Source organism: Petromyzon marinus, chromosome 83 (assembly GCF_048934315.1).
Source record: "Petromyzon marinus isolate PM22_M1 ecotype Great Lakes invasive population chromosome 83, UKy_Petmar_22M1.pri1.0, whole genome shotgun sequence".
Taxonomy (NCBI): Eukaryota; Metazoa; Chordata; class Hyperoartia; order Petromyzontiformes; family Petromyzontidae; genus Petromyzon; species Petromyzon marinus.
This window is the reverse complement of record NC_133748.1, coordinates 262,514-287,834: the sequence shown is the minus strand read 5'-3', so window position 1 is coordinate 287,834 and position 25,321 is coordinate 262,514. Positions and strand designations below refer to the sequence as shown.

Here is a 25,321-nt window from a genome sequence, read left to right as displayed (position 1 = left end):
CGTTTGTGCCGGGTTCATTAACATAATTTATTTAAGTTACATAGCCGCTCATTGTGGTAGGGGAGTGTTTTGTACCCCGCAAGTGACGTCATGTCACCTCCTGCTGCCGCGTGACGTCACGAGGTAACAGGAATCTGCCGCTCCGCACGTGAACTGAAATCCGAGGTGAGAAATTCTCATCGCGGTTGTGGTGGTGATTGTGGTGGTTGTTGTGGTTGTTGTGGTGGTAGTGGTTGTGGTGGTGGTTGTGGTGGTGGTGGTTGTGGTGATTGTGGTGGTGGTGGTGTTTGTGGTTGTGGTGGTGATTGTGGTGGTGGTGGTTGTGGTGATTGTGGTGGTGGTGGTTGTGGTGATTGTTGTGGTGGTGGTTATTGTGGTGGTTGTTGTTTACCGAGGTAGAGCCTCGCTCTCTCTCGTAGGGATGTCAATTGAGTAGCGGCGAGCATGGAAGCGATGTCCAGGTTGGAACTTTACAGCGCGGGGCCTAGCCACGCGGGGCCTTGCCTCCTGCCCTCGCCTGATCGCGTTTGCTTCAATTCTCTCGCTTAAGTTTAATTTGTCTTCACACGGCTCGCCTCTTTATCACTTTGTTTTACTTTTAAATATTCACGCAGTTTTTATTTCATTCTTTTGTTTTTTACTTACCAGGCCAAGCCCGCTTGAGCTGCCGTGCCGCTTTTGTTATTTTCAGAAGCGACCTGCCCACAACGCAAGGTGAGTTTAGTTTTTAGTATTTAGTTTAATTTATTTGGTATAGCCCTGTGAACCGTTCGGCTGTTGATTCCGGTGCAACCGCAACAAACTAAAAACATGAACAAGAAAACATCTTAAAGTGACTTTATGTGTTGACTGTGCAAACAGAAAATCCAGGGGAAAAAAACATCAAAATATTCCTGAAATAGCAGCGTACACCACCAAACACTGTGTGCAAAACTCCCAGTGGGATGCAAGTCAAACAACAAGACAACTTAGTCTTCTTTGGTTCTTTCGGTAAAGCCAGACAGTCTCGTCCCTTCACCTGATGAAGGCCGCTTGTGTTGTGGCCGAAACGTCGTGAGAATATTATTGTGTTATTTTATTTTATCAATTTATTATTTTATTCTCATTCTACGTGACTTTACCGAAAGAACCAAAACCAAAGACGATGAATCATTGCAGTCACGAAAGCTTTAAATCGAAAAGACAACTTGGATGAAGGCCATCAGTCTAACGCTGCACTACAATAAACAAAAACATGGCCAAACCAAAAAACCTTTTCGAAATCACCAAAATAAAGCCGTAAATGCAATGTAACAGTGAACATAGGAACTGTGACCGAATTTTTAACAATAAACTACATAAATAACATGTAACACCAAACCCTAGAGCCACAGCTGGCTGCATGAGTTACTCCACAAACAACAGGAGCATCAGTCGGAGTATCACATTTTTCAATGCACCTTTAAAATCAGCACACAATCAAAATACAGATAATACTTTGCAGCGGTCATCCGGAGCGAAACATTTTATTTTATTTTAGGCCACTGAATATCAGTGGCAGCTAGGGGTGTACAACTCCTCTAGAGCAGTTTTGAGTGAAGATATCATTGGTAGCTATTAAAGTTGCAGTTTATTGGCAATAGCATTCCAGACCCTGGGGGCATCAATAGCAAAGGCCCTTCCTCCGGTTTTTGTACGGCAATAGGGAATGTGAAGCTGGTAAATGAGCGAAGACCTGAGGTCAAATTTGTTCTTTGAAACAGAGGAGATCCAGCAGGTAGTCTGCAGATTTTTTTGTAAGTACATCGTGAATAAATAAGATCTGGTGTACAAGCCGTCGAACATTAAGAGATGTTAAGTTTGACCAAATGTGGAGATCACAGTGGTGAGTCCTATATGGGCAGTTAAATGCAAATCTTAAGGTCGAGTGATAGATGGAATCAAGCTTCTTCAGTACAGTACTTGGGGCTGATTTATACACGATATCACAGTAATCAAGTAGAGACAGTATGGTAGCTTTTATCAATTCCAAACGGAACATAGGGGGGAAGCAGTGCTTGTGTCGATACAGAAAACCAATTTTTATTTTTGTCTTTTAACCACTATAATCAATGTGATCTTCAAAATTTAGCTTTGAATCCAGGATGACCCCAAGATACTTATAGAAATTGACTTGCTCTATTTGATCATCATTTAAGGAATGTAATTTTTAAAAAAATAACTTCCTGCTTTAGTCCCGGTGAGAAGCATAGCACCTTGGTTTTGGAGGTATTTAGGATTAGTTTAAGTGCAACTATCTGATGTTGTAGATTGTTGAAATCACCCTGGAACTTAGCAATCACGTCATCCGGAGAGCGACCAGCAGTAATCAGTATCCTGTCATCTGCAAAAAGATTTACCCTGGAATGATCCAGGTCAGTGCCCAAGTCATTGACAAAAAGAGAGAACAAGAGGGGGCCAAAGATGGAACCCTGTGGAACCCCTTTTGTTATCTTAACACTGTTTGACCTCCAACCATCTGTGAATACAGTTTGGGTGCGAGAAAAGAGGTAATTTTTTAACCATTTTACTGTGTTTTTGGAAAAACCGAGGCAACTTAGTTTACCAAGCAGGGTGTTGTGGTCTACTGTATCAAAAGCTTTGGACAGGTCAAGAAAAAGACAGGCACAGTACTGCTTATTATCAAGGCTACTGTAAATTTGATTCAGATAGTCTAATGCAGCAGATGTGGTGCTGTATTTTTTTTCGGAACCCAGATTGTTTTAGATGTAGTAGATTGTTGGTGGACAGGAAACTGCTAATTTGGTAGTTCAATAATTTTTCAAAAATTTTCATCAATGGGGACAAAATTGAGATAGGTCGGTAGTTATTGGGATCATCTTTAGGGCCCTCTTTGTGTAGTGGACGGACATAGGAATTTTGATTTAAAGCTTTCGTGACTGCAGTAATTCATATTCTTAGCTCTTTCGGTGAGGTCACGTTGAAGGGAAACAATAAAATAATCAAATATATATAAAACAATAAAAATTATCACGACGTTTCGACCATAACACAAACAGTCGTCATCAGGTGTGAAAACCAACAGCAAGAAACATTTGAAAGAAGTGGCGGTTCGCATTTATTATTTTAAACGGTGTTTTTATTTATAAAAAAAAAACGTTAGCACCACGGGCAGCGATTTGGCAGTTTATTAAGAAGGACGAGTCCATCTATGTTCTGAAAAGAGGAGAGGGGAGACGAAAAATTAATGTATGCTGTCTGAAAGCCACCGTAAGCGTGAACAATCAATTAAGACCTGAAATGGTTTATCAAATCCTTCCAATGATTGCTAAGCCAGAATCCATCTTCTCGGTTGAAATTGTCTCTGTGCTTGTATATGTGGATAGCCTCATGAACGAATCTCTCATGGTAGCCAGATGGCTTACAAAGAACCTCTGGATGTAGGACTGTTTCCATTATAGAGGAACTGATGCTTCTTTGATGGACAGGTTGAAAATATGGGCTATAGGTTTGTATATTAGGTGACCAACAGTTAATAGAGCAAAGACGGGAAAACTATCTGCTCCGGTAGAGGAGGACCCTTTGAGGTAGGACAGCTGTTTCAGATTTACATGTGATTCCAGGAGAGTGGAGGAAAAATAGGCATTTTTTGCATGCCGTATTTTTTTGATGCATCTATTCCTTAAAATCCTGTATTCTAGCCAGTCATTGACCAAATTACTTTTCTGAGCACATGCCCAAGCCTTGTCCCTAGTTTTCATGAGCTTTATAATCAAAGGATTATACCATGGTGGGCGGTTGCCTTTAGTTTTAAATCTAACCAACGGAGCATGTTTGTTAAGAATTTGGAGAAACGTGTACCTGAAAGTCTCCCAAGCCGTAGTCAGGTTGGGAATATCACAGACCTTGTCAATATCCGAGTGAAGCACATAATTAGTAAATGCCTGAGTGCTGAAGTGCCTCAAAGAGTGCTTCTCAACAATTTTAGGGGGTGCTTTGAGTCTGGCTGATGATCTCACCCCAAAAATGAAGCGGTGATCACTAAGATTATTTCCCAGAACACCAGTCGGTGCGAAATTGTGAGGGGCATTTGCCAATAGGACGTCAAGCAGAGTTGATTGTCCCGGATTTGAGGCTCGTCAACAGCGTGGTTTTGTTCACTCTAGACGCGTGGCGGTGTTGACTTTAGACGCGTGGCGGTGTTCACTCTAGACGCGTGGCGGTGTTCACTCTTGACGCTTGGCGCTGTTCACTCTAGACGCGTGGCGGTGTTCACTCTAGACGCGTGGCGGTGTTCACTGTAGACGCGTGGCGCTGTTCACTCTAGACGCGTGGCGGTGTTCACTCTAGACGCGTGTCGGTGTTCACTGTAGACGCGTGGCGCTGTTCACTCTAGAGGTGTGGCGGTGTTCACTGTAGACGCGTGGCGCTGTTCACTCTACTTGGAGTGAGGAAGCATGAATTCTGAGCAGGTGAAGGTGGCCAGGCATGGGTCTGGACACACCACCACCTGTGAACCATGCCAGTGTGTGACAGTGGTGGAGCCAGTGGGGGTGGGGTGGCACGTGCCCCCCAACGATCCGATCGAAATCCCTAATTTCGATAGGATCATTGGGGTTTATTAGTAACTAGCTTCACTACCCGGCTTCGCCCGGGACTTGGATTCTTGTCTTGGATAAATTTCATATTCCCTTATATTTCACTGAAAAACCCTTAACATTGTTGATGCTTGCAAGAAATAAAAGAGCCTAAACAAATCAAGTTACCTAAATCGGATGTTTTCACTCAAGGAAATTTTACCTTAATCCACTCCTCCGTAAGGTCGATTTTGGCCACTCGGGAAGGGAATGACGTGACGAGCTGAAAATAGTCGCGTTCACTTCGAAATTCCAAACAGCATAAGCTGTGAAAATTTCATGACGCCAGAGCTCAGCGTTGGAGAGGTTTTGTTGCTTCACACAAACAGATGTAATGTTCTGCTTCATATTTAAGATAGCAGTTCTACCTGTTCTTCGCACGGATATGTATTGAAACTCCGAGAAGCCAATGGCTTCATCCGCCAGGAGCAAAGTGCCACCTAAAATCTCCCGGCATGCTGTTAACAGCTCTAAGCATTGCAGAGCGCTTAACTCAGGTGTGTTGCGGGTTGACACCACAAACTTCATGGTCATACAAAATACAAAAGTATATTTTTATGCTTTTTTCATTGTGTACAGTATGGAACCTACCCACATGCCAAATTTCAAGTGTGTAGCATTTTGGGAAGTATGCTAAACACTTTCGAACAGACACACATATCCACACATTTCCCTTGTACATATAGAGATTAATCAGCATTTTGCGAGCCCCCACTGCCACCGTGTGGCATATTATTACGTGCCAAGGACTCTATGAGAGGACAACAGTCCGAGTCCATAATTGGCAATAATTAACGGCACAGCAGTTATAAGCGACTCACAGAATTGTGCGCAGTTGCGTATACAGTACACGACTTTCCTGATGGCAAACACCTTCAGCGAGCGCGATGGCGATCACCCGCGTCCAATAAAAAGCATAGGACAAGTCCTTACTAACAACTCCTTACTAACAACTCCTTAATAACAACTCCTTACTTACTAACAACTCCTTACTAACAACTCCTATAATTTTTCATTGCTGGAGGGCTTTGCCCCCCCCCACCTGAAAATCCTGGCTCCACCTCTGAGTGTGTGACAGGGTCAAGTTTGTATTTGCAGTAAAGTCTATTAATTCTATTGAGCACGGAGGTTATATCAAAACGGTAGTTATTTTTGTTTTCCTCTTGAACTCTTCGTAAGAATGGGGTCAGGAAGTTATCGCAGCACACGTGCCGCTGAAGTCGGGAACTGTTCATCCCAGCATTCAAGGACATCTGTGCCTGGCTTCACACCTCTAAGTTGCGATTGAACATTAATTTATGCATTTCTGCATAACACAAATAGTATTATTTTCAACACCCTTTGCTATGTCAGCTGAATTTAGCTTTCATAAATATTCCTTTTGAAGCCAGGCACATTTATGACATTTGCCCTCTCATTGTGTGCCATAACAGCCCGTGTGATTAATTTGGGACACTTTTTCACTATATCATGAATATATGAAAAAGTATAGACGTGTAAGTCACGTGTTACTGTGTATATGCATTCCTCTGTGCCTCGATACTGACGTGTAGATGGTGTGGATATTCTTTTTCTGTCTGTAGCTGTCGCTTCCTCTGTCGCCTCCTCTGCAGAATTTGTCTGATGGAGCAAAGGCACTCGGCACAGCTCTGTGCAAAAAGGCATCAATGCGACCGGAGTGCATACAGCACGGATCGTACTGGAGATTTGACCTTGCACCAGAGAACTCAAACAGGAGAGAAACCCTTCAAGTGCAGTGTGTGTGGGAAGGCGTTTTCAGCTTCTTCAAATCTTCAAAAACACCAGAGAACACACACGGGAGAGAAACCCTTCAAGTGCAGTGTGTGTGGGAAGGCGTTTGCACATTCATTACTTCTTGTAACACACCAGAGAACACACACGGGAGAGAAGCCCTTCAAGTGCAGTGTGTGTGGGAAGGCGTTTGCACAGTCACCACATCTTCAAGTTCACCAGAGAACACACACGGGAGAGAAACCCTTCAAGTGCAGTGTGTGTGGAAAGGTGTTTGCACAGTCATCTGCTCTTGTAACACACCAGAGAACTCACACGGGAGAGAAACCCTTCAAGTGCAGTGTGTGTGGGAAGGTGTTTTCAAATTCATCTGCTCTTAAATATCACCAGACAACACACACGGGAGAGAAACCCTTCAAGTGCAGTGTGTGTGGAAAGGCGTTTGCACAATCATACCTTCTTGTAACACACCAGAGAACACACACGGGAGAGAAACCCTTCAAGTGCAGTGTGTGTGGGAAGGCGTTTTCAAATTCATCTACTCTTAAATATCACCAGACAACACACACGGGAGAGAAACCCTTCAAGTGCAGTGTGTGTGGGAAGGCGTTTGCACAATCATACCTTCTTGTAACACACCAGAGAACACACACGGGAGAGAAACCCTTCAAGTGCAGTGTGTGTGGGAAGGCATTTGCACAGTCACCATATCTTCAAGTACACCAGAGAACACACACAGGAGAGAAACCCTTCAAGTGCAGTGTGTGTGGGAAGGCGTTTGCACAGGCATCTGCTCTTGTAAAGCACCACAGAACGCACACGGGAGAGAAACCCTTCAAGTGCAGTGTGTGTGGGAAGGCGTTTTCACGTTCTACAGTTCTTCATGTACACCAGAGAACACACAAGCATCAGAAGATCCACAAAGAGCGGAATCTGAAATCAGCTTGTGGAAGTCAAAGTGCCGCAATGAGCCCATCTCTCATGAAACAAGAACCGGAAGAACATCCCAGCTTAGACACTTTTAAAGGTTTCGAGGTGAAATATGAAGAGGTGAAGGTCAAATGTGAAGAAGTGATGGTGAAGAGTGAAGCAGTGAAGGTAAAATGTGAAGATCAAGATTCAACTCCAAAATCGGACCTTCACATCTATGGAGGCAACGTGAAGCAGGAGGAGAATTCTGACTGTGAGGCAGAGCGAGGCAACTCCCAGCAGTTTGTGGAAGTGGAGGTGTGGGTGGACTTCCTCCGAGACAATACAAAGTCAAATGGAGACCCGGTAGATGTGTAAGCTTGAGACGATGTCGCTCCAATAGATGCACCTTTGTCACAGGCCTTTAATGGCAAGAATGAAGTTGAGCACTCAATTGCTAGGTGCAACCTGCAGGGTAAGAGCGGCCAGTCGTTGTGGACCTGTGGGTTGGGTAGATCTCTAACCAGGAGCGAGAGCCAATAAGCTCCCAAGCGTTGACCATGTTATCATAATTGCAATTATATGGTGCTTGCTTAATCACCTCGGCAATTCGGAGTTTTGTATCGTATCTCATTTCAAACACTCGAAGAGCATCCCCAAGTAGCAGCTGCCCCTGTGTGGCACAAGGTGGTGGCCCTACACCGGCTTGCATGTGGACAAGGGCCTGTCAGTAGGTGGCGATGGTTGATGTGGCATCTCAGTTGTGGAGTTTGTAGGTAATGTTTAGAATTTGCTCAATTTTGACCCAGACGGCAGCATGCAATGGCCTACTCGTTTTGAATGGTGCAATAGTATGTTGTACATACACTTAAGCAGACGGTGCGTATCTTTTTTAATTAGCGTATTGGTAATGTGATGTAACCTGATGCAGTATGTTTCAGTGCAGCAATTCAATTTTGTTAATATGCCTGTCACTAATTTATAATGAATACTTGTCCGATTCTGTGCGTACATGTAACATTTTGTCTATAAGGGTCAAACACTGATTAAGTGATGTTAGGACAAAGTTTGTTTTGGAAGTAACCTGTACAGATAACTCGGGTGAGACTCATTGTTCTTGTGATACAGGTCAAAGGGTATTTTTGTGTTTTCAGGAAGCATCCTCCCTCTGGAGCAACTCAATGTCTTTGAAATAGGGAGCACAATCGGATCATTCATCAGTTACAAGGCATACCACTCAAAAGTTACACGTAGAGGAGATACATTCTCTACAACACGAATTATAATTTTGTATTACGTGTTGAGGTAGATTTTGTCGAACCAGGACTAGAAATGTTCCTTGCTGATTAACGTCTGGATGTTCATAACCAAGGGTTGAAGCAAGCCTGACCGCCTGCCGCGCCCCTCACAACCATTTACGGCCTTGGGCCAGGAAAGTCACGAAAAAAATTGCACACGAACGACGCCTCAACGCAAGCTTCCGATGCTCCGTTTTGAAGTTTGGAAATGAAACAACTTTGAATTTTATTATGTTTTTAATTAGATAATTGTATTTCTTCATTAAAAGCTTGTTAATTGAAGACGACATTTCGTGTGAATTTTCTCTCGTCGTTAAGTAGATGGCCTTGCCGGGGGTTCGGTTCGATGCGGACTTTCACCTGGTTGGGATCGCGGGATTGAGATGAGGCGACACAGAGCTGGCCGTGCGAGAAGACCGCCGTCTGCAGATCGAACGTCTGTCCCTGCGCCTCCATCGTTCATACAGGGGGTGCGTAGGTTTGCAGCGCCCCCTGCATGAAAACGATGGAAAGTGCAGCGTTAGTCACAGATGGAGTTGTGCGCTTATATAAAAGAGTTTAGCCAGTGGGTTTTCAAAGTACCTTCGTCTTAGAGAAATGTATTTTGCGTGAGCCCACCGCATTAAAACGATGCTCAGCTGAGCAGGGCGAGCCGGGGGGGGGGGGGGGGCATCTTATCTTAGTCACGTGCCCTAGCTCACGTGACTTCTGCCACGACAATGTCTGGATGTTTTCACCTGAGGACGACTGCTCGTGTTGCGATCGAAACGTCGTGATTTATTTTTTATTCTTTCTACCTTCGTAACTTTACTCAAAGAACCAAAGAGTATGAAAGACGTCTTGTCTGCTGATCTTGTTCATGTCCGTGTACATCGATATCCCACATTGCTTACACGTACACACCACACACAATGAAATAAGTAGAAACTTGAACGACTTAATTCCGGGGATGGGCAAAGATTGAGGAATCTCTTTCAATGGAGCGAGTTAAGTTTGTTTGATTTAACATCTCTCTGTCCGTCTGTGTCTCTGTTCCCCTCTGTGTCTCTCGCTGACTGTGTCTCTGTCGTCTCTGTATCTTTCTTTCTGTGTTCCTCTTGTCTGTGTCTGTCCACCTCTCTCTTGTCAGTCTCTGTGTGTGTCTCTATCAGCGTCTTTCCAACCGTATTCAACTACTGCCAGTAGCAACATGCGCCCGTTCAGCTTTCACGGCCCACGACTGCACGCGACTCAAACTTGCTCCGAGTCTCTGTGTGCACGTTGAACTTGTTTCGCACCGTACGTGGCCAACCGTGCTAATCTGTGCGTCTCTGTGCGAGTCTCTGTGTGTATCTGGAACTTCTTTCGCACCGTACGTCGCCGAACCTGCACAGGAGGAGCTGCTGGTATCTGTGGAGCTGTGGGCTGGGTACATCTTGTCAGCAGGAGCGAGAGACAATGAAGCTCCCAAGCATTCACTCCGTTACCAAAATCATATTTGCACTCATAAGTCGCTTGCCTAACTGCCTCGGCAACTCGGTGTCTCGTATCGAATCTCATCTCGAACAATCGAAGGACCCATTCCCTAAGTGGCAGCTGCCCCTGTGTGGCACAAGGTGGCCCTGCACCGGCCTGCACGTGGACATGAGTCTGTCGGTAGGGGGCGATCATTGACGCGCCATCTCCGTTGTGTAGTTTCTGGATAATGTTTGGAATTACCCCAATTTTGACCGTGACACCAACATGCAATGACCTGTGCGTCGTGAATGACACAAAACTATGTTTTACAGCTGCCGTGAACCAGACTGCGCATATTGTGGTGAATGTTACTGGGGTAGCCAGCTGTGCCTGTCGGATTTGAACCTTGAACCTCTGCAATAAATAGAGAATGCGCTACCATATTCTCGGTTCTTTCGGTAAAGTCACGTTAATAGAAAACAAAAAATATTTTTTCGGAGGGAAATAATAAATTGATGAAAAAATGCCATTGGTTGACTGACTGAGATGACTGCGTCCCCCACAATGTGTACACACACACAGTGTACACACACACACAGTGTACACACACAGAGATACACAGTATATACACACACACAACAACAACAACCGCCATTCGCCACTAAGTGGCGGTGACATCACCACGACGCTTGTGCCAGGCTATGTACACCCTTAGGCCACGTGAAGTGTCGAACGCCCGCTGGCAGGAGGTCACGGGGCAGACCCAGGTGCCACGGGTCGACTGACTGAGATGACTGGCTGATGCACCACCTGTGCCCCCTACTGTGCCAACCTGCTGTTCTTTAGCCACCCGGCGCTCCGCTCGTTGTTCTGAGCGTCGCTCCTCCGCCCTCCGTTGTTGTTGGAGGGCGACTGCCTCCAACTGCCCAGTAGCATCCTTCACGAGCCTCCTCCACAGAGGCCGATCTTGACACCGCTGGTACCAGTCATCGGCAAGTCCACTCAGCTCCACGTCCTCCTGTACCACATCACTCCATCTCTTCTCTAGCCCGTGCCGCGCCCGCTTAGCCCCCTCAATCCGGCCAAACAAAAGCTGTTTCGGCATGCGGTGGCTGGGCATGCGGGCTACATGACCCAGCCATCGCAGCCTTGCCTGCCGGAGGAGCTCACCGATGGGACCCTGCCCAGATCTTTCAAGGATTTGTGAGCTCCTCACACAATTCAGTCTGGTTAAACCCAGGATGGATTGTAGGCAGGCCAGCCTAAATGTTTCTAACCGGCGAAGATGTTCCATTAGGGGGGTCCACGTTTCGCAAGCGTAGAGAAGGGAGGGAATGACCGTGGCCGAGAAGACCTGAAGCTTAGTGCGGAGCGACAGACCAGGTGGCTTCCACACAGCGTTACGCAACCGATGAAAAGATATTGCCACTCGACTGATTCGGAGTGAGACCTCTGCTGTTAAACTGGAGCCAGTCATAAGCACACTGCCCAGGTATGGGAAACTCTCCACTCTCTCCACAACTGCCCCATCACCAATTGGGAGTTGTGGGGGTGGAGTGTCCGATGGTACAAAATACCCAGGCAGATGCTTAGTTTTGGTGGGGCTGATGGTAAGGCCCCACCTCTTAGTGGCACGCTCCAGTCTCAGCAGCAGCGTCTCCAACTCCTCCTCTGACTGAGCAGCTATTACCAAATCATCAGCATACATAACGTGGTTGAGCAATAGGGAGCCATCCCTTGACCGCACCCGGGCATCGATTAGCCTCCCATTATATCTGTACCATATGGAGATTCCACCGGTACAGCTATTGAAGGCTTCACGAACTACGTGGTCAAAATAGATGTTAAATAATGTGGGAGCCAGAAGACATCCCTGTCGCACCCCAAGGTGTACAGGGAATGGCTCTGACTCCCAGCCACGTAGTTTTACCCGGGCCCGCTCACCATCATGAAGGTCATTAATGATCGTGAGCAGAGGGTCAGGTACTCCAAAAGCACGAAGAACGACCCAGAGCCCAGGCCTACTGATGGTATCATAGGCCTTGACCAGGTCAATAAAGCAGAGATGTAGGTCTTGTTGGAATTCCCTACACCTCTGCTGTAGCAGACGGACAGAAAATATGGCATCTGTGCAGGACCGCCCTTTCCTGAAACCGCATTGCGGCTCCGCAAGCCTCTCCTCAGCGTGCCTGGCAAGGCGATGCTGAATAATCCTTGCCAGGACCTTTCCCGGCACACTGAGGAGTGAGATGCCCCTGTAGTTGTTACAGTCTGTGCGGTCCCCCTTCTTAAAAAGGGGGACCACCAGGGCATCCTTCCAATCCTGCGGAACCCGTCCAGTGGCCCAGACTGTTGTTATGATGTCATATAGGGCAGTCTGTGCACAAACGCCACAATCCCTCAGCATTTCGCTTGGGAGATCATCTCTGCCCACTGCCTTTCCTGGTCTCAGACTCCGGATCGCCTTCAACACTTCCTCAGCAGATGGCACCTCAGCCAGCCACTCACAGGGGGTGACTTCTTCCAATATTTGAGGCACCGCAGCCTCAGCAGGGTCATCCTCACTTTGTGCCACGATGTTTTCCTGGCTGAGGGATTTTCCCTCCCCCAGGACCTCACAGAAATGCTCAGCAAATCTGCGAACGTGTTCCTGGGGGTCGGAGATTGGATCACCGTTTTTTCCCCTAATGATGGTAATAGGTGTGGCGCTGCAGGTTACTTTTTTGATGGAGTTAAATAGAGATTTGTGATCACGGGCCACTGAGGCAGACTCCATCTCCTCAGCAACCCGCGACCACCACCCATCCTTGCAGCGCCTCACGGCTCTCCGAACCTCCGAGCGAAGGCTGCCGTAAGCCTCCTCATTCTCTGACGTGGGATTCTGTAGCCGATGACAGTGGGCCTGTCGCTTTTTCTCAACCATCCTGAACACCTCCTCTGTCAGCCAGGGTCTCTGGGGAGGTCTGGACCGCGTACCCAAAGCAGCCATTGCAGCTGCATGAGTCACAGTCCTAAACCTCGCCCATTTACCCTCGACATCAGGAGGAGTCGGGGACGATGCCAATCCCAGCCGCAAGCGATGATGAAATTCTCGCTTGCAACTTTCATCAGATAACTGAGACCAGGCCACTTTATGTTGGAATGGGGTCCTGGGTGAACACCCACCACCGGAGTGGAAGAATGGCAGGCGCATCTTACAGATGACTAGTCGATGGTCAGAGGGCAGATCAGCTCCACGGTAGGTCCTGGTATCAAGGACATGGGCTCGCATTCGCTGGTCCGTCACTATGTAGTCCAGCAGATGTTCTTGCTTGGACCCGGCATGCATCCATGATGTTGTGTGGATGCGCCGATGCCGGAACAGCGTGTTGGTAATTACAAGCCCATGGGCTGCACAAAAATCTAGCAGCCTCCTACCGTTGTTATTGAGCTGATCTGGCCCATGCCCTCCAATCACTCCAGACCAGGTGCCAGTATCATGACCAACTCGGGCATTGAAGTCACCCAACATGATGACTCTATCCCGAGGGGCCACTTTAGCCAGCACCTGTGACAGGAGGTCATAGAAGGCATCTGACTCATCGGCTTTGCTTGCATCCCTCCACGGATGTTCATCTTCGGTGGGGGCATAAGTAACCACGACCACCATTCCTCGCCTCCGGTTGATGGGAAGGCGAGCCCAAAGTAGCCTGGGGCTTACAGCTTCCCACACCTCACCGCCACGCTCCCACGCCCCCTTCATTCTTTTGTTCAAAAGAAGACCCACACCCTGTTGTTTGGCAGTCTGCTGCCCCGAGTAGAGGACTGTCCACCCCTCATGGTGGCAGGAGCCAGAGCCGGTCCACCGGACCTCCTGAATGCCGCATAGATCCAGGCGGTACCGGTCCAGCTCCCGACAGAGGAGTGGCAGCCTCTCCTCTGCAGTGAGCGTTCGAACATTCCACGTGGCCACCCGTAGTGGCTTTTCGTTGTTTCTGGAGTAGCCCCGAGGGTAGGTATTCAATCTCCTGGCTCCGCCAATTGGGGTTTGGCCAGGAGACGTCATAGACGCCTGGCCACCCGGGGCCTCCGGCACAAGCTTATTAGTTACATATTTCAGTTTAATTCGTGGTTTCGTGGTAATTAATTGAAGGTGGAGGGGTTACCAGCCCCTCGCACCCGTCCAGAGCCCCCGTTTAGCCCCTGTGGTGGACACATATGCCATGAGGGGAGGAGCCAATCAAAATTGGATCTCCACATCACAGCACTGTCCACGACAGAGTTGCCCGTCCGGCACCGCGAGGAGGTAGGGGGTTGTTTTGCACACACACACACAGTGTACACACACACACAGTGTACACACACACACAGTGTACCCTGCGTGTGACGTCATGTCACCAAGGTATTCACCCCACCCCATCCACCGCGCCCTTGAGCGTGACGTCACCTCTGCCTGGGTCACTTCCGTTATCTGTTCAAGTAGAATTCTTATTTGGGCAAAGCTACGCCCGGTGACTGGCGGCTCATTAACATAATGTATTCATGAAAGCCGTCGCGAATTTATTGCGACGAGTTCGGCACCCACGCCCCATCCCTCCACGTATGGGCCAGGTTCATTAACATAATTTATTTAAGTTACATAGCCGCACATTGTGGTAGGGGAGTGTTTTGTACCCCGCAAGTGACGTCATGTCACCTCCTGCTGCCGCGTGACGTCACGAGGTAACAGGAATCTGCCGCTCCGCGCGTGAACTGAAATCCGAGGTGAGAAATTCTCATCGCGGTTGTGGTGGTGATTGTGGTGATTGTTGTGGTTGTTGTGGTGGTAGTGGTTGTGGTGGTGGTTGTGGTGGTGGTTGTGGTGATTGTGGTGGTGGTGGTTGTGGTGGTTGTTGTGGTTGTGGTGGTGATTGTGGTGGTGGTGGTTGTGGTGGTGGTTGTGTTTGTTGTTGTGGTGGTGGTTATTGTGGTGGTTGTTGTTTACCGAGGTAGAGCCTCTCTCTCTCGTAGGGATGTCAATTGAGTATCAGCGAGCATGGAAGCGATGTCCAGGTTGGAACTTTACAGCGCGGGGCCTAGCCACGCGGGGCCTAGCCTCCTGCCCTCGCCTGATCGCGTTTGCTTCAATTCTCTCGCTTAAGTTTAATTTGTCTTCACACGGCTCGCCTCTTTATCACTTTGTTTTACTTTTAAATATTCACGCAGTTTTTATTTCATTCTTTTGTTTTTTACTTACCAGGCCAAGCCCGCTTGAGCTGCCGTGCCGCTTTTGTTATTTTCAGAAGCGACCTGCCCACAACGCAAGGTGAGTTTAGTTTTTAGTATTTAGTTTAATTTATTTGGTATAGCCCTGTGAACCGTTCGGCTGTTGATTCGGGTGCAACCGCAACAAACTAAAAACATGAACAAGAAAACATCTCAAAGTGACTTTATGTGTGACTGTGCAAACAGAAAATACAGGAAAAAAAACATCAAAATATTCCTGAAATAGCAGCGTACACCACCAAACACTGTGTGCAAAACTCCCAGTGGGATGCAAGTCAAACAACAACAACAAGACAACTTAGTCTTCTTTGGTTCTTTCGGTAAAGCCAGACAGTCTCGTCCCTTCACCTGATGAAGGCCGCTTGTGTTGTGGCCGAAACGTCGTGAGAATATTATTGTGTTATTTTATTTTATCAATTTATTATTTTATTCTCATTCTACGTGACTTTACCGAAAGAACCAAAGACGATGAATCATTGCAGTCACGAAAGCTTTAAATCGAAAAGACAACTTAGATGAAGGCCATCAGTCTAACTCCGCACTACAATAAAAAAAACATGGCCAAACCAAAAAACCTTTTAGAAATCACCAAAATAAAGCCGTAAATGCAATGTAACAGTGATCATAGGAACTGCGACCGAATTTTTTACAATAAACTACATAAATAACATGTAACACCAAACCCTAGAGCCACAGCTGGCTGCATGAGTTACTCCACAAACAACAGGAGCATCAGTCGGAGTATCACATTTTTCAATGCACCTTTAAGATCACACTAAATTAAAATACAGATAATACATTGCAGCGGTCATCCGGAGCGAAACATTTTATTTTATTTTAGGCCACTGAATAGCAGTGGCAGCTAGGGGTGTACAACTCCTCTAGAGCAGTTTTGAGTGAAGATCTCATTGGTAGCGATTCAAGTTGCAGTTTATTGGCAATAGCATTCCAGACCCTGGGGGCATCAATAGCAAAGGCCCTTCCTCCGGTTTTTGTACGGCAATAGGGAATGTGAAGCTGGTAAATGAGCGAAGACCTGAGGTCAAATTTGTTCTTTGAAACAGAGGAGATCCAGCAGGTAGTCTGCGGATTTTTTTGTAAGTACATCGTGAATAAATAAGATCTGATGTACAAGCCGTCGAACATTAAGAGATGTTAAGTTTGACCAAATGTAGAGATCACAGTGGTGAGTCCTATATGGGCAGTTCAATGCAAATCTTAAGGTCGAGTGATAGATGGAATCAAGCTTCTTCAGTACAGTACTTGGGGCTGATTTATACACGATATCACAGTAATCAAGTAGAGACAGTATGGTAGCTTTTATCAATTCCAAACGGAACATAGGGGGGAAGCAGTGCTTGTGTCGATACAGAAAACCAATTTTTATTTTTGTCTTTTAACCACTATAATCAATGTGATCTTCAAAATTTAGTTTTGAATCCAGGATGACCCCAAGATACTTATAGAACTTGACTTGCTCTATTTGATCATTATTTAAGGAATGTAATTTGAAAAAAAAATTACTTCCTGCTTTAGTCCCGGTGAGAAGCATAGCACCTTGGTTTTGGAGGTATTTAGGACTAGTTTAAGTGCAACTATCTGATGTTGTAGATTGTTGAAATCACCCTGGAACTTAGCAATCACGTCATCCGGAGAGCGACCAGCAGTAATCAGTATCCTGTCATCTGCAAAAAGATTTACCCTGGAATGATCCAGGTCAGTGCCCAAGTCATTGACAAAAAGAGAGAACAAGAGGGGGCCGAGGATGGAACCCTGTGGAACCCCTTTTGTTATCTTAACACTGTTTGACCTCCAACCATCTGTGAATACAGTTTGGGTGCGAGAAAAGAGGTAATTTTTTTAACCATTTTACTGTGTTTTTGGAAAAACCGAGGCAACTTAGTTTACCAAGCAGGGTGTTGTGGTCTACTGTATCAAAAGCTTTGGACAGGTCAAGAAAAAGACAGGCACAGTACTGCTTATTATCAAGGCTACTGTAAATTTGATTCAGATAGTCTAATGCAGCAGATGTGGTGCTGTATTTTTTTTCGGAACCCAGATTGTTTTAGATGTAGTAGATTGTTGGTGGACAGGAAACTGCTAATTTGGTAGTTCAATAATTTTTCAAAAATTTTCATCAATGGGGACAAAATTGAGATAGGTCGGTAGTTATTGGGATCATCTTTAGGGCCCTCTTTGTGTAGTGGACGGACATAGGAATTTTGATTTAAAGCTTTCGTGACTGCAGTAATTCATATTCTTAGCTCTTTCGGTAAGGTCACGTTGAAGGGAAACAATAAAATAATAAAATATATATAACAATAAAAATTATCACGACGTTTCGACCATAACACAAACAGTTGTCATCAGGTGTGAAAACCAACGGCAAGAAACATTCGAAAGAAGTGGCGGTTCGCATTTATTTATTTTAAACGGTGTTTTTATTTATAAAAAACGTTAGCACCACGGGCAGCGATTTGGCAGTTTATTAAGAAGGACGAGTCCATCTATGTTCTGAAAAGAGGAGGGGGGAGACGAAAAATTAATGTATGCTGTCTGAAAGCCACCGTAAGCGTGAACAATCAATTAAGACCTGAAATGGTTTATCAAATCCTTCCAATGATTGCTAAGCCAGAATCCATCTTCTCGGTTGAAATTGTCTCTGTGCTTGTATATGTGGATAGCCTCATGAACGAATCTCTCCTGGTAGCCAGATGGCTTACAAAGAACCTCTGGATGTAGGACTGTTTCCATTATAGAGGAACTGATGCTTCTTTGATGGACAGGTTGAAAATATGGGCTATAGGTTTGTATATTAGGTGACCAACAGTTAATAGAGCAAAGACGGGAAAACTATCTGCTCCGGTAGAGGAGGACCCTTTGAGTTAGGACAGCTGTTTCAGAACATGACTTTCGTGGATTGGCTGGAAACTAAATTCGTTTATTGTTTCGACAGGGGTGTAGGAATTTGCAGGAGCAGGGGTGACTCCCAATACATTATCAAAAAGATTACCAGCTTCAGAAAAATGAAGGTTAAAATTGTCAACTATTTTTTTGGGATCTGAAAAATATTCCCCATTTCGGTTTAGCTCAACGGGCAGATTGTCTGTTTTGGATGCCTTTTCGATACATTTGATTGTTTTCCAAAAAATCCTGGCATTTCCATGTGATTCCAGGAGAGTGGAGGAAAAATAGGCATTTTTTGCATGCCGTATTTTTTTGATGCATCTATTCCTTAAAATCCTATATTCTAGCCAGTCATTGACCAAATTACTTTTCTGAGCACATGCCCAAGCCTTGTCCCTAATTTTCATGAGCTTTGTAATCAAAGGATTATACCATGGTGGGCGGTTGCCTTTAGTTTTAAATCTAACCAACGGAGCATGTTTGTTAAGAATTTGGAGAAACATGTACCTGAAAGTCTCCCAAGCCGTAGTCAGGTTGGGGATATCACAGACCTTGTCAATATCCGAGTGAAGCACATCATTAGCAAATGCCTGAGTGCTGAAGTGCCTCAAAGAGTGCTTCTCAACAATTTTAGGGGGGGCTTTGAGTCTGGCTGATGATCTCACCCCAAAAATGAAGCAGTGATCACTAAGATTATTTCTCAGAACACCAGTCAGTGTGAAATTGTGAGGGGCATTTGCCAATAGGACGTCAAGCAGAGTTGACTGTCCCGGATTTGAGGCTCGTCAACAGGGTGGTGGTGTTCACTCTAGACGCGTGGCAGTGTTGACTTTAGACGCGTGGCGGTGTTGACTTTAGACGCGTGGCGGTGTTCACTCATGACGCTTGGCGCTGTTCACTCTAGACGCGTGGCGGTGTTCACTCTAGACGCGTGGCGGTGTTCACTCTAGACGCGTGGCGCTGTTCACTGTAGACGCGTGGCGCTGTTCACTCTAGACGCGTGGCCGTGTTCACTCTAGACGCGTGGCGGTGTTCACTGTAGACGCATGGCGCTGTTCACTCTAGACGCGTGACGCTGTTCACTCTAGACGCGTGGCGCTGTTCACTCTAGAAGCGTGGCGGTGTTCACTCTAGACGCATGGCGGTGTTCACTGTAGACGCGTGGCGGTGTTCACTCTAGACGCGTGGCGCTGTTCACTCTAGAAGCGTGGCGGTGTTCACTCTAGACGCGTGGCGGTGTTCACTCTAGACGCGTGGCGGTGTTCACTCTAGACGCGTGGCGGTGTTCACTCTAGACACGTGGCGGTGTTCACTCTAGACGCGTGGCGGTGTTCACTCTACTTGGTGGAGTGAGGAAGCATGAATTCTGAGCGGGTGAAGGTGGCCAGGCGTGGGTCTGGACACACCACCACCTGTGAACCATGCCAGTGTGTGACAGTGGTGGAGCCAGTGGGGGTGGGGTGGCACGTGCCCCCCAACGATCCGATCGAAATCCCTAATTTCGATAGGATCATTGGGGTTTATTAGTAACTAGCTTCACTACCCGGCTTCGCCCGGGACTTGGATTCTTGTCTTGGATAAATTTCATATTCCCTTATATTTCACTGAAAAACCCTTAACATTGTTGATGCTTGCAAGAAATAAAAGAGCCTAAACAAATCAAGTTACCTAAATCGGATGTTTTCACTCAAGGAAATTTTACCTTTATCCACTCCTCCGTAAGGTCGATTTTGGCCACTCGGGAAGGGAATGACGTGGCGAGCTGAAAATAGTCGCGTTCACTTCGAAATTCCAAACAGCATAAGCTGTGAAAATTTCATGACGCCAGAGCTCAGCGTTGGAGAGGTTTTGTTGCTTCACACAAACAAACAGATGTAATGTTCTGCTTCATATTTAAGATAGCAGTTCTACCCGTTCTTCGCACGGATATGTATTGAAACTCCGAGAAGCCAATGGCTTCATCCGCCAGGAGCAAAGTGCCACCTAAAATCTCCCGGCATGCTGTTAACAGCTCTAAGCATTGCAGAGCGCTTAACTCAGGTGTGTTGCGGGTTGACGCCACAAACTTCATGGTCATACAAAATACAAAAGTATATTTTATTATTTTTTCATTGTGTACAGTATGGAACCTACCCACATGCTAAATTTCAAGTGTTTAGCATGTTGGGAAGTATGCTAAACACTTTCGAACAGACACACATATCCACACATTTCCCTTGTATATATAGAGATTAATCAGCATTTTGCGACCCCCCCCCACTGCCACCGTGTGGCATATTATTATGTGCCAGGGACTCTATGAGAGGACAACAGTCTGAGTCCATAATTGGCAATAATTAACGGCACAGCAGTTATAAGCGACTCACAGAATTGTGCGCAGTTGCGTATACAGTACACGACTTTCCTGATGGCAAACACCTTCAGCGAGCGCGATGGCAATCACCCGCGTCCAATAAAAAGCATAGGACAAGTCCTTACTAACAACTCCTTACTAACAACTCCTTACTTACTAACAACTCCTTACTAACAACTCCTATAATTTTTCATTGCTGGAGGGGTTTGCCCCCCACCTGAAAATTCTGGCTCCACCTCTGAGTGTGTGACAGGGTCAAGTTTGTATTTGTAGTAAAGTCTATTAATTCTATTGAGCACGGAGGTTATATCAAAACGGTAGTTTATTTTTGTTTTCCTCTTGAACTCTTCGTAAGATTGGGGTCAGGAAGTTATCGCAGCACACGAGCCGCTGAAGTCGGGAACTCTTCATCCCAGCATTCAAGGACATCTGTGCCTGGCTTCACACCTCTAAGTTGCGATTGAACATGAATTTATGCATTTCTGCATAACACAAATAGTATTATTTTCAACACCCTTTGCTATGTCAGCTGAATTTGGGTTTCATAAATATTCCTTTTGAAGCCAGGCACATTTATGACATTTGCCCTCTCATTGTGTGCCTTAACAGCCCGTGTGATTAATTTGGGACACTTTTTCACTATATCATGAATATATGAAAAAGTATAGACGTGTAAGTCACATGTTACTGTGTATATGCATTCCTCTGTGCCTCGATACTGACGTGTAGATGGTGTGGATATTCTTTTTCTATCTGTAGCTGTCGCTTCCTCTGTCGCCTCCTCTGCAGAATTTGCCTGATGGAACAAAGGCACTCGGCACAGCTCTGTGCAAAAAGGCATCAATGCGACCAGAGTGCATACAGCACGGATCGTACTGGAGATTTGACCTTGCACCAGAGAACTCAAACAGGAGAGAAACCCTTCAAGTGCAGTGTGTGTGGGAAGGCATTTGCACATTCATTACTTCTTGTAACACACCAGAGAACACACACGGGAGAGAAGCCCTTCAAGTGCAGTGTGTGTGGGAAGGCGTTTGCACAGTCACCACATCTTCAAGTTCACCAGAGAACACACACGGGAGAGAAACCCTTCAAGTGCAGTGTGTGTGGAAAGGTGTTTGCACAGTCATCTGCTCTTGTAACACACCAGAGAACTCACACGGGAGAGAAACCCTTCAAGTGCAGTGTGTGTGGGAAGGCGTTTTCAAATTCATCTGCTCTTAAATATCACCAGACAACACACACGGGAGAGAAACCCTTCAAGTGCAGTGTGTGTGGGAAGGCGTTTGCACAATCGTACCTTCTTGTAACACACCAGAGAACACACACGGGAGAGAAACCCTTCAAGTGCAGTGTGTGTGGGAAGGCGTTTGCACAGTCACCATATCTTCAAGTACACCAGAGAACACACACAGGAGAGAAACCCTTCAAGTGCAGTGTGTGTGGGAAGGCGTTTGCACAGTCATCTGCTCTTGTAAAGCACCACAGAACTCACACGGGAGAGAAACCCTTCAAGTGCAGTGTGTGTGGGAAGGCGTTTTCACGTTCTACAGTTCTTCATGTACACCAGAGAACACACAAGCATCAGAAGATCCACAAAGAGCGGAATCTGAAATCAGCTTGTGGAAGTCAAAGTGCCGCAATGAGCCCATCTCTCATGAAACAAGAACCGGAAGAACATCCCAGCTTAGACACTTTTAAAGGTTTCGAGGTGAAATATGAAGAGGTGAAGGTCAAATGTGAGGAAGTGATGGTGAAGAGTGAAGCAGTGAAGGTAAAATGTGAAGATGAAGATTCAACTCCAAAATCGGACCTTCACATCGATGGAGGCAACGTGAAGCAGGAGGAGAATTCTGACTGTGAGGCAGAGCGAGGCAACTCCCAGCAGTTTGTGGAAGTGGAGGTGTGGGTGGACTTCCTCCGAGACAATACAAAGTCAAATGGAGACCCGGTAGATGTGTAAGTTTGAGACGATGTTGCTCCAATAGATGCACATTTGTCACAGGCCTTTAATGACAAGAATGAAGTTGAACACTCAATTGCTAGGTGCAACCTGCAGGGTAAGAGCGGCCAGTCGTTGTGGACCTGTGGGTTGGGTAGATCTCTAACCAGGAGCGAGAGCCAATAAGCTCCCAAGCGTTGACCATGTTATCATAATTGCAATTATATGGTGCTTGCTTAATCACCTCGGCAATTCGGAGTTTTGTATCGTATCTCGTTTCAAACACTCGAAGAGCATCCCCAAGTAGCAGCTGCCCCAGTGTGGCACAAGGTGGTGGCCCTACACCGGCCTGCATGTGGACAAGGGCCTGTCAGTAGGTGGCAATGGTTGATGTGGCATCTCAGTTGTGGAGTTTGTAGGTAATGTTTGGAATTTGCTCAATTTTGACCCAGACGCCAGCATGCAATGGCCTACTCGTTTTGAATGGTGCAATAGTATGTTGTACATACACTTAAGCAGACGGTGCGTATCTTTTTTTAATTAGTTTATTGGTAATGTGATGTAACCTGATGCAGTATATTTCAGTGCAGCAATTCAATTTTGTTAATTTGCCTGTCACTAATTTATAATGAATACTTGTCCGATTCTGTGCGTACATGTAACATTTTGTCTATAAGGGTCAAACACTGATTAAGTGATGTTAGGACAAAGTTTGTTTTGGAAGTAACCTGTACAGATAACTCGGGTAAGACTCATTGTTCTTGTGATACAGGTCAAAGGGTATTTTCGTGTTTTCAGGAAGCATCTCCCTCTGGAGCAACTCAGTCTTTGAAATAGGGAGCACACTCGGATCATTCATCAGTTACAAGGCATACCACTCAAAAGTTACACGTAGAGGAGATACATTCTCTACAACACGAATTATAATTTTGTATTAAGTGTTGAGGTAGATTTTGTCGAACCAGGACTAGAAATGGTCCTTGCTGATTAACTTCTGGATGTTCACAACCAAGGGTTGAAGCAAGCCTGACCACCTACGGCGCCCCTCACAACCATTTACGGCCTTAGGCCAGGAAAGTCATGAAAAAAGTTGCACACGAACGACGCCTCCACGCAAGCTTCCGATGCTCCGTTTTGAAGTTTGAAAATGAAACAACTTTTAATTTTATTATGTTTTTAATTAGATAATTGTATTTCTTCATTAAAAGCTTATTAATTGAAGACGACATTTCGTGTGAATTTTCTCTCGTCGTTAAGTAGATGGCCTTGCCGGGGGTTCGGTTCGATGCGGACTTTCACCTAGGTGGGATCGCTGGATTGAGATGAGGCGACACAGAGCTGGCCATGCGAGAAGACCGCCGTCTGCAGATCGAACGTCTGTCCCTGCGCCTCCATCGTTCATGCAGGGAGTGTGTAGGCTTGCAGCGCCCCCTGCATGAAAACGATGGAAAGTGCAGCGTTAGTCACAGATGGAGTTGTGCGCTTATATAAAAGAGTTTAGCCAGTGGGTTTTCAAAGTACCTTTGTCTTAGAGAAATTAATTTTGCGTGAGCCCACGGCATTAAAACGATGCTCAGCTGAGCAGGGTGAGCCACGGGGGGTGGGAGGGGCACCTTATCTTTGTCACGTGCCCTAGCTCACGTGACTTCTGCCGCGACAATGTCTGGATGTTTTCGCCTGAGGACGACCGCTCGTGTTGTGATCGAAACGTCGTGATTTATTTTTTATTTTATTCTTTCTACCTACGTGACTTTACTCAAAGAACCAAAGAGTATGAAAGACGTCTTGTCTGCTGATCTTGTTCATATCTGCGTACACCGATATCCCACATTGCTTACACGTACACACCACACACAATGAAATAAGTAGAAACTAGAACGACTTAATTCCGGGGATGGGCAAAGATTCAGGAATCTTTCGATTTAAAGCTTTCATGACTGCAATGATTCATCTTCTTTGGTTCTTTCGGTAAAGTCACGTAGAATGAGAATAAAATAATACATTGATCAAATAAAATAACACGATAATATTCTCACGACGTTTTGGCCACAACACAAGCGGCCTTCATCAGGTGAAGGGACGAGACTGTCTGGTAGGACAGCGCTGTCCTACATAGATACCAGCCGCTCCTACCAGACAGTCTCGTCCCTTCACCTGATGAAGGCCGCTTGTGTTGTGGCCGAAACGTCGTGAGAATATTATTGTGTTATTTTATTTTATCAATTTATTATTTTATTCTCATTCTACGTGACTTTACCGAAAGAACCAAAGAAGATTCAGGAATCTCTTTCAATGGAGCGAGTTAAGTGTGTTCGATTCAACATCTCTCTGTCCGTCTGTGTCTCTGTTCCCCTCTGTGTCTCTCGCTGACTGTGTCTCTGTCGTCTCTGTATCTTTCTGTGTTCCTCTTGTCTGTGTCTGTTCACCTCTCTCTTGTCAGTCTCTGTGTGTGTCTCTATCAGCGTCTTTTCAACCGTATTCAACTACTGCCAGTAGCAACATGCACCCGTTCAACTTTCACGGCCCACGACTGCACGCGACTCAAACTTGCTCCGAGTCTCTGTGTGTACGTTGAACTTATTTCGCACCGTACGTAGCCAACCATGTTAATCTGTGGGTCTCTGTGCGAGTCTCTGTGTGTATCTGGATCTTCTTTCGCACCGTACGTAGCCGAACCTGCACAGGAGGAGCGGCTGGTGTCTGTGGAGCTGTGGGCTGGGTACATCTGTCAGCAGGAGCGAGAGACAATGAAGCTCCCAAGCATTCACTACGTTACCAACATCATATTTGCACTCATAAGTCGCTTGCCTAACTGCCTCGGCAACTCGGTGTCTCGTATCGAATCTCATCTCAAACAATCGAA

At 46.1% G+C, this 25,321-nt stretch overlaps 2 protein-coding genes across 2 annotated transcripts in view; both read left to right on the top strand.

The window, feature by feature from the left end:
* Positions 1 to 8,857, top strand: part of LOC142907764 (uncharacterized) — a 36,913-nt gene extending 28,056 nt beyond the window's left edge. Inside the window, exon 5 of the mRNA XM_076057526.1 lies at positions 6,397 to 8,857. Coding sequence (XP_075913641.1) covers positions 6,397 to 7,655 — 1,259 coding nt within the window. The 3' untranslated portion in view covers positions 7,656 to 8,857. The remainder of the gene's footprint in view (positions 1 to 6,396) is intronic.
* A 6,163-nt stretch (positions 8,858 to 15,020) lies between these two features.
* LOC142907763 (uncharacterized) lies at positions 15,021 to 23,679 on the top strand. Its single transcript, XM_076057524.1, has 3 exons — positions 15,021 to 15,043; positions 15,231 to 15,296; positions 21,306 to 23,679. Exons 1-3 carry the CDS (start codon positions 15,027 to 15,029, stop codon positions 22,477 to 22,479), a joined length of 1,257 nt encoding a protein of 418 aa, XP_075913639.1. The 5' UTR covers positions 15,021 to 15,026; the 3' UTR covers positions 22,480 to 23,679.
* The last annotated feature ends 1,642 nt before the right edge of the window (positions 23,680 to 25,321 follow it).

Coding starts and splice junctions, on each gene's coding strand:
- LOC142907763 (XM_076057524.1), top strand. Junction 15,297..21,305: donor CGACCTGCCCACAACGCAAG/GTGAGTTTAGTT, acceptor CCTCCTCTGCAG/AATTTGCCTGATGGAACAAA.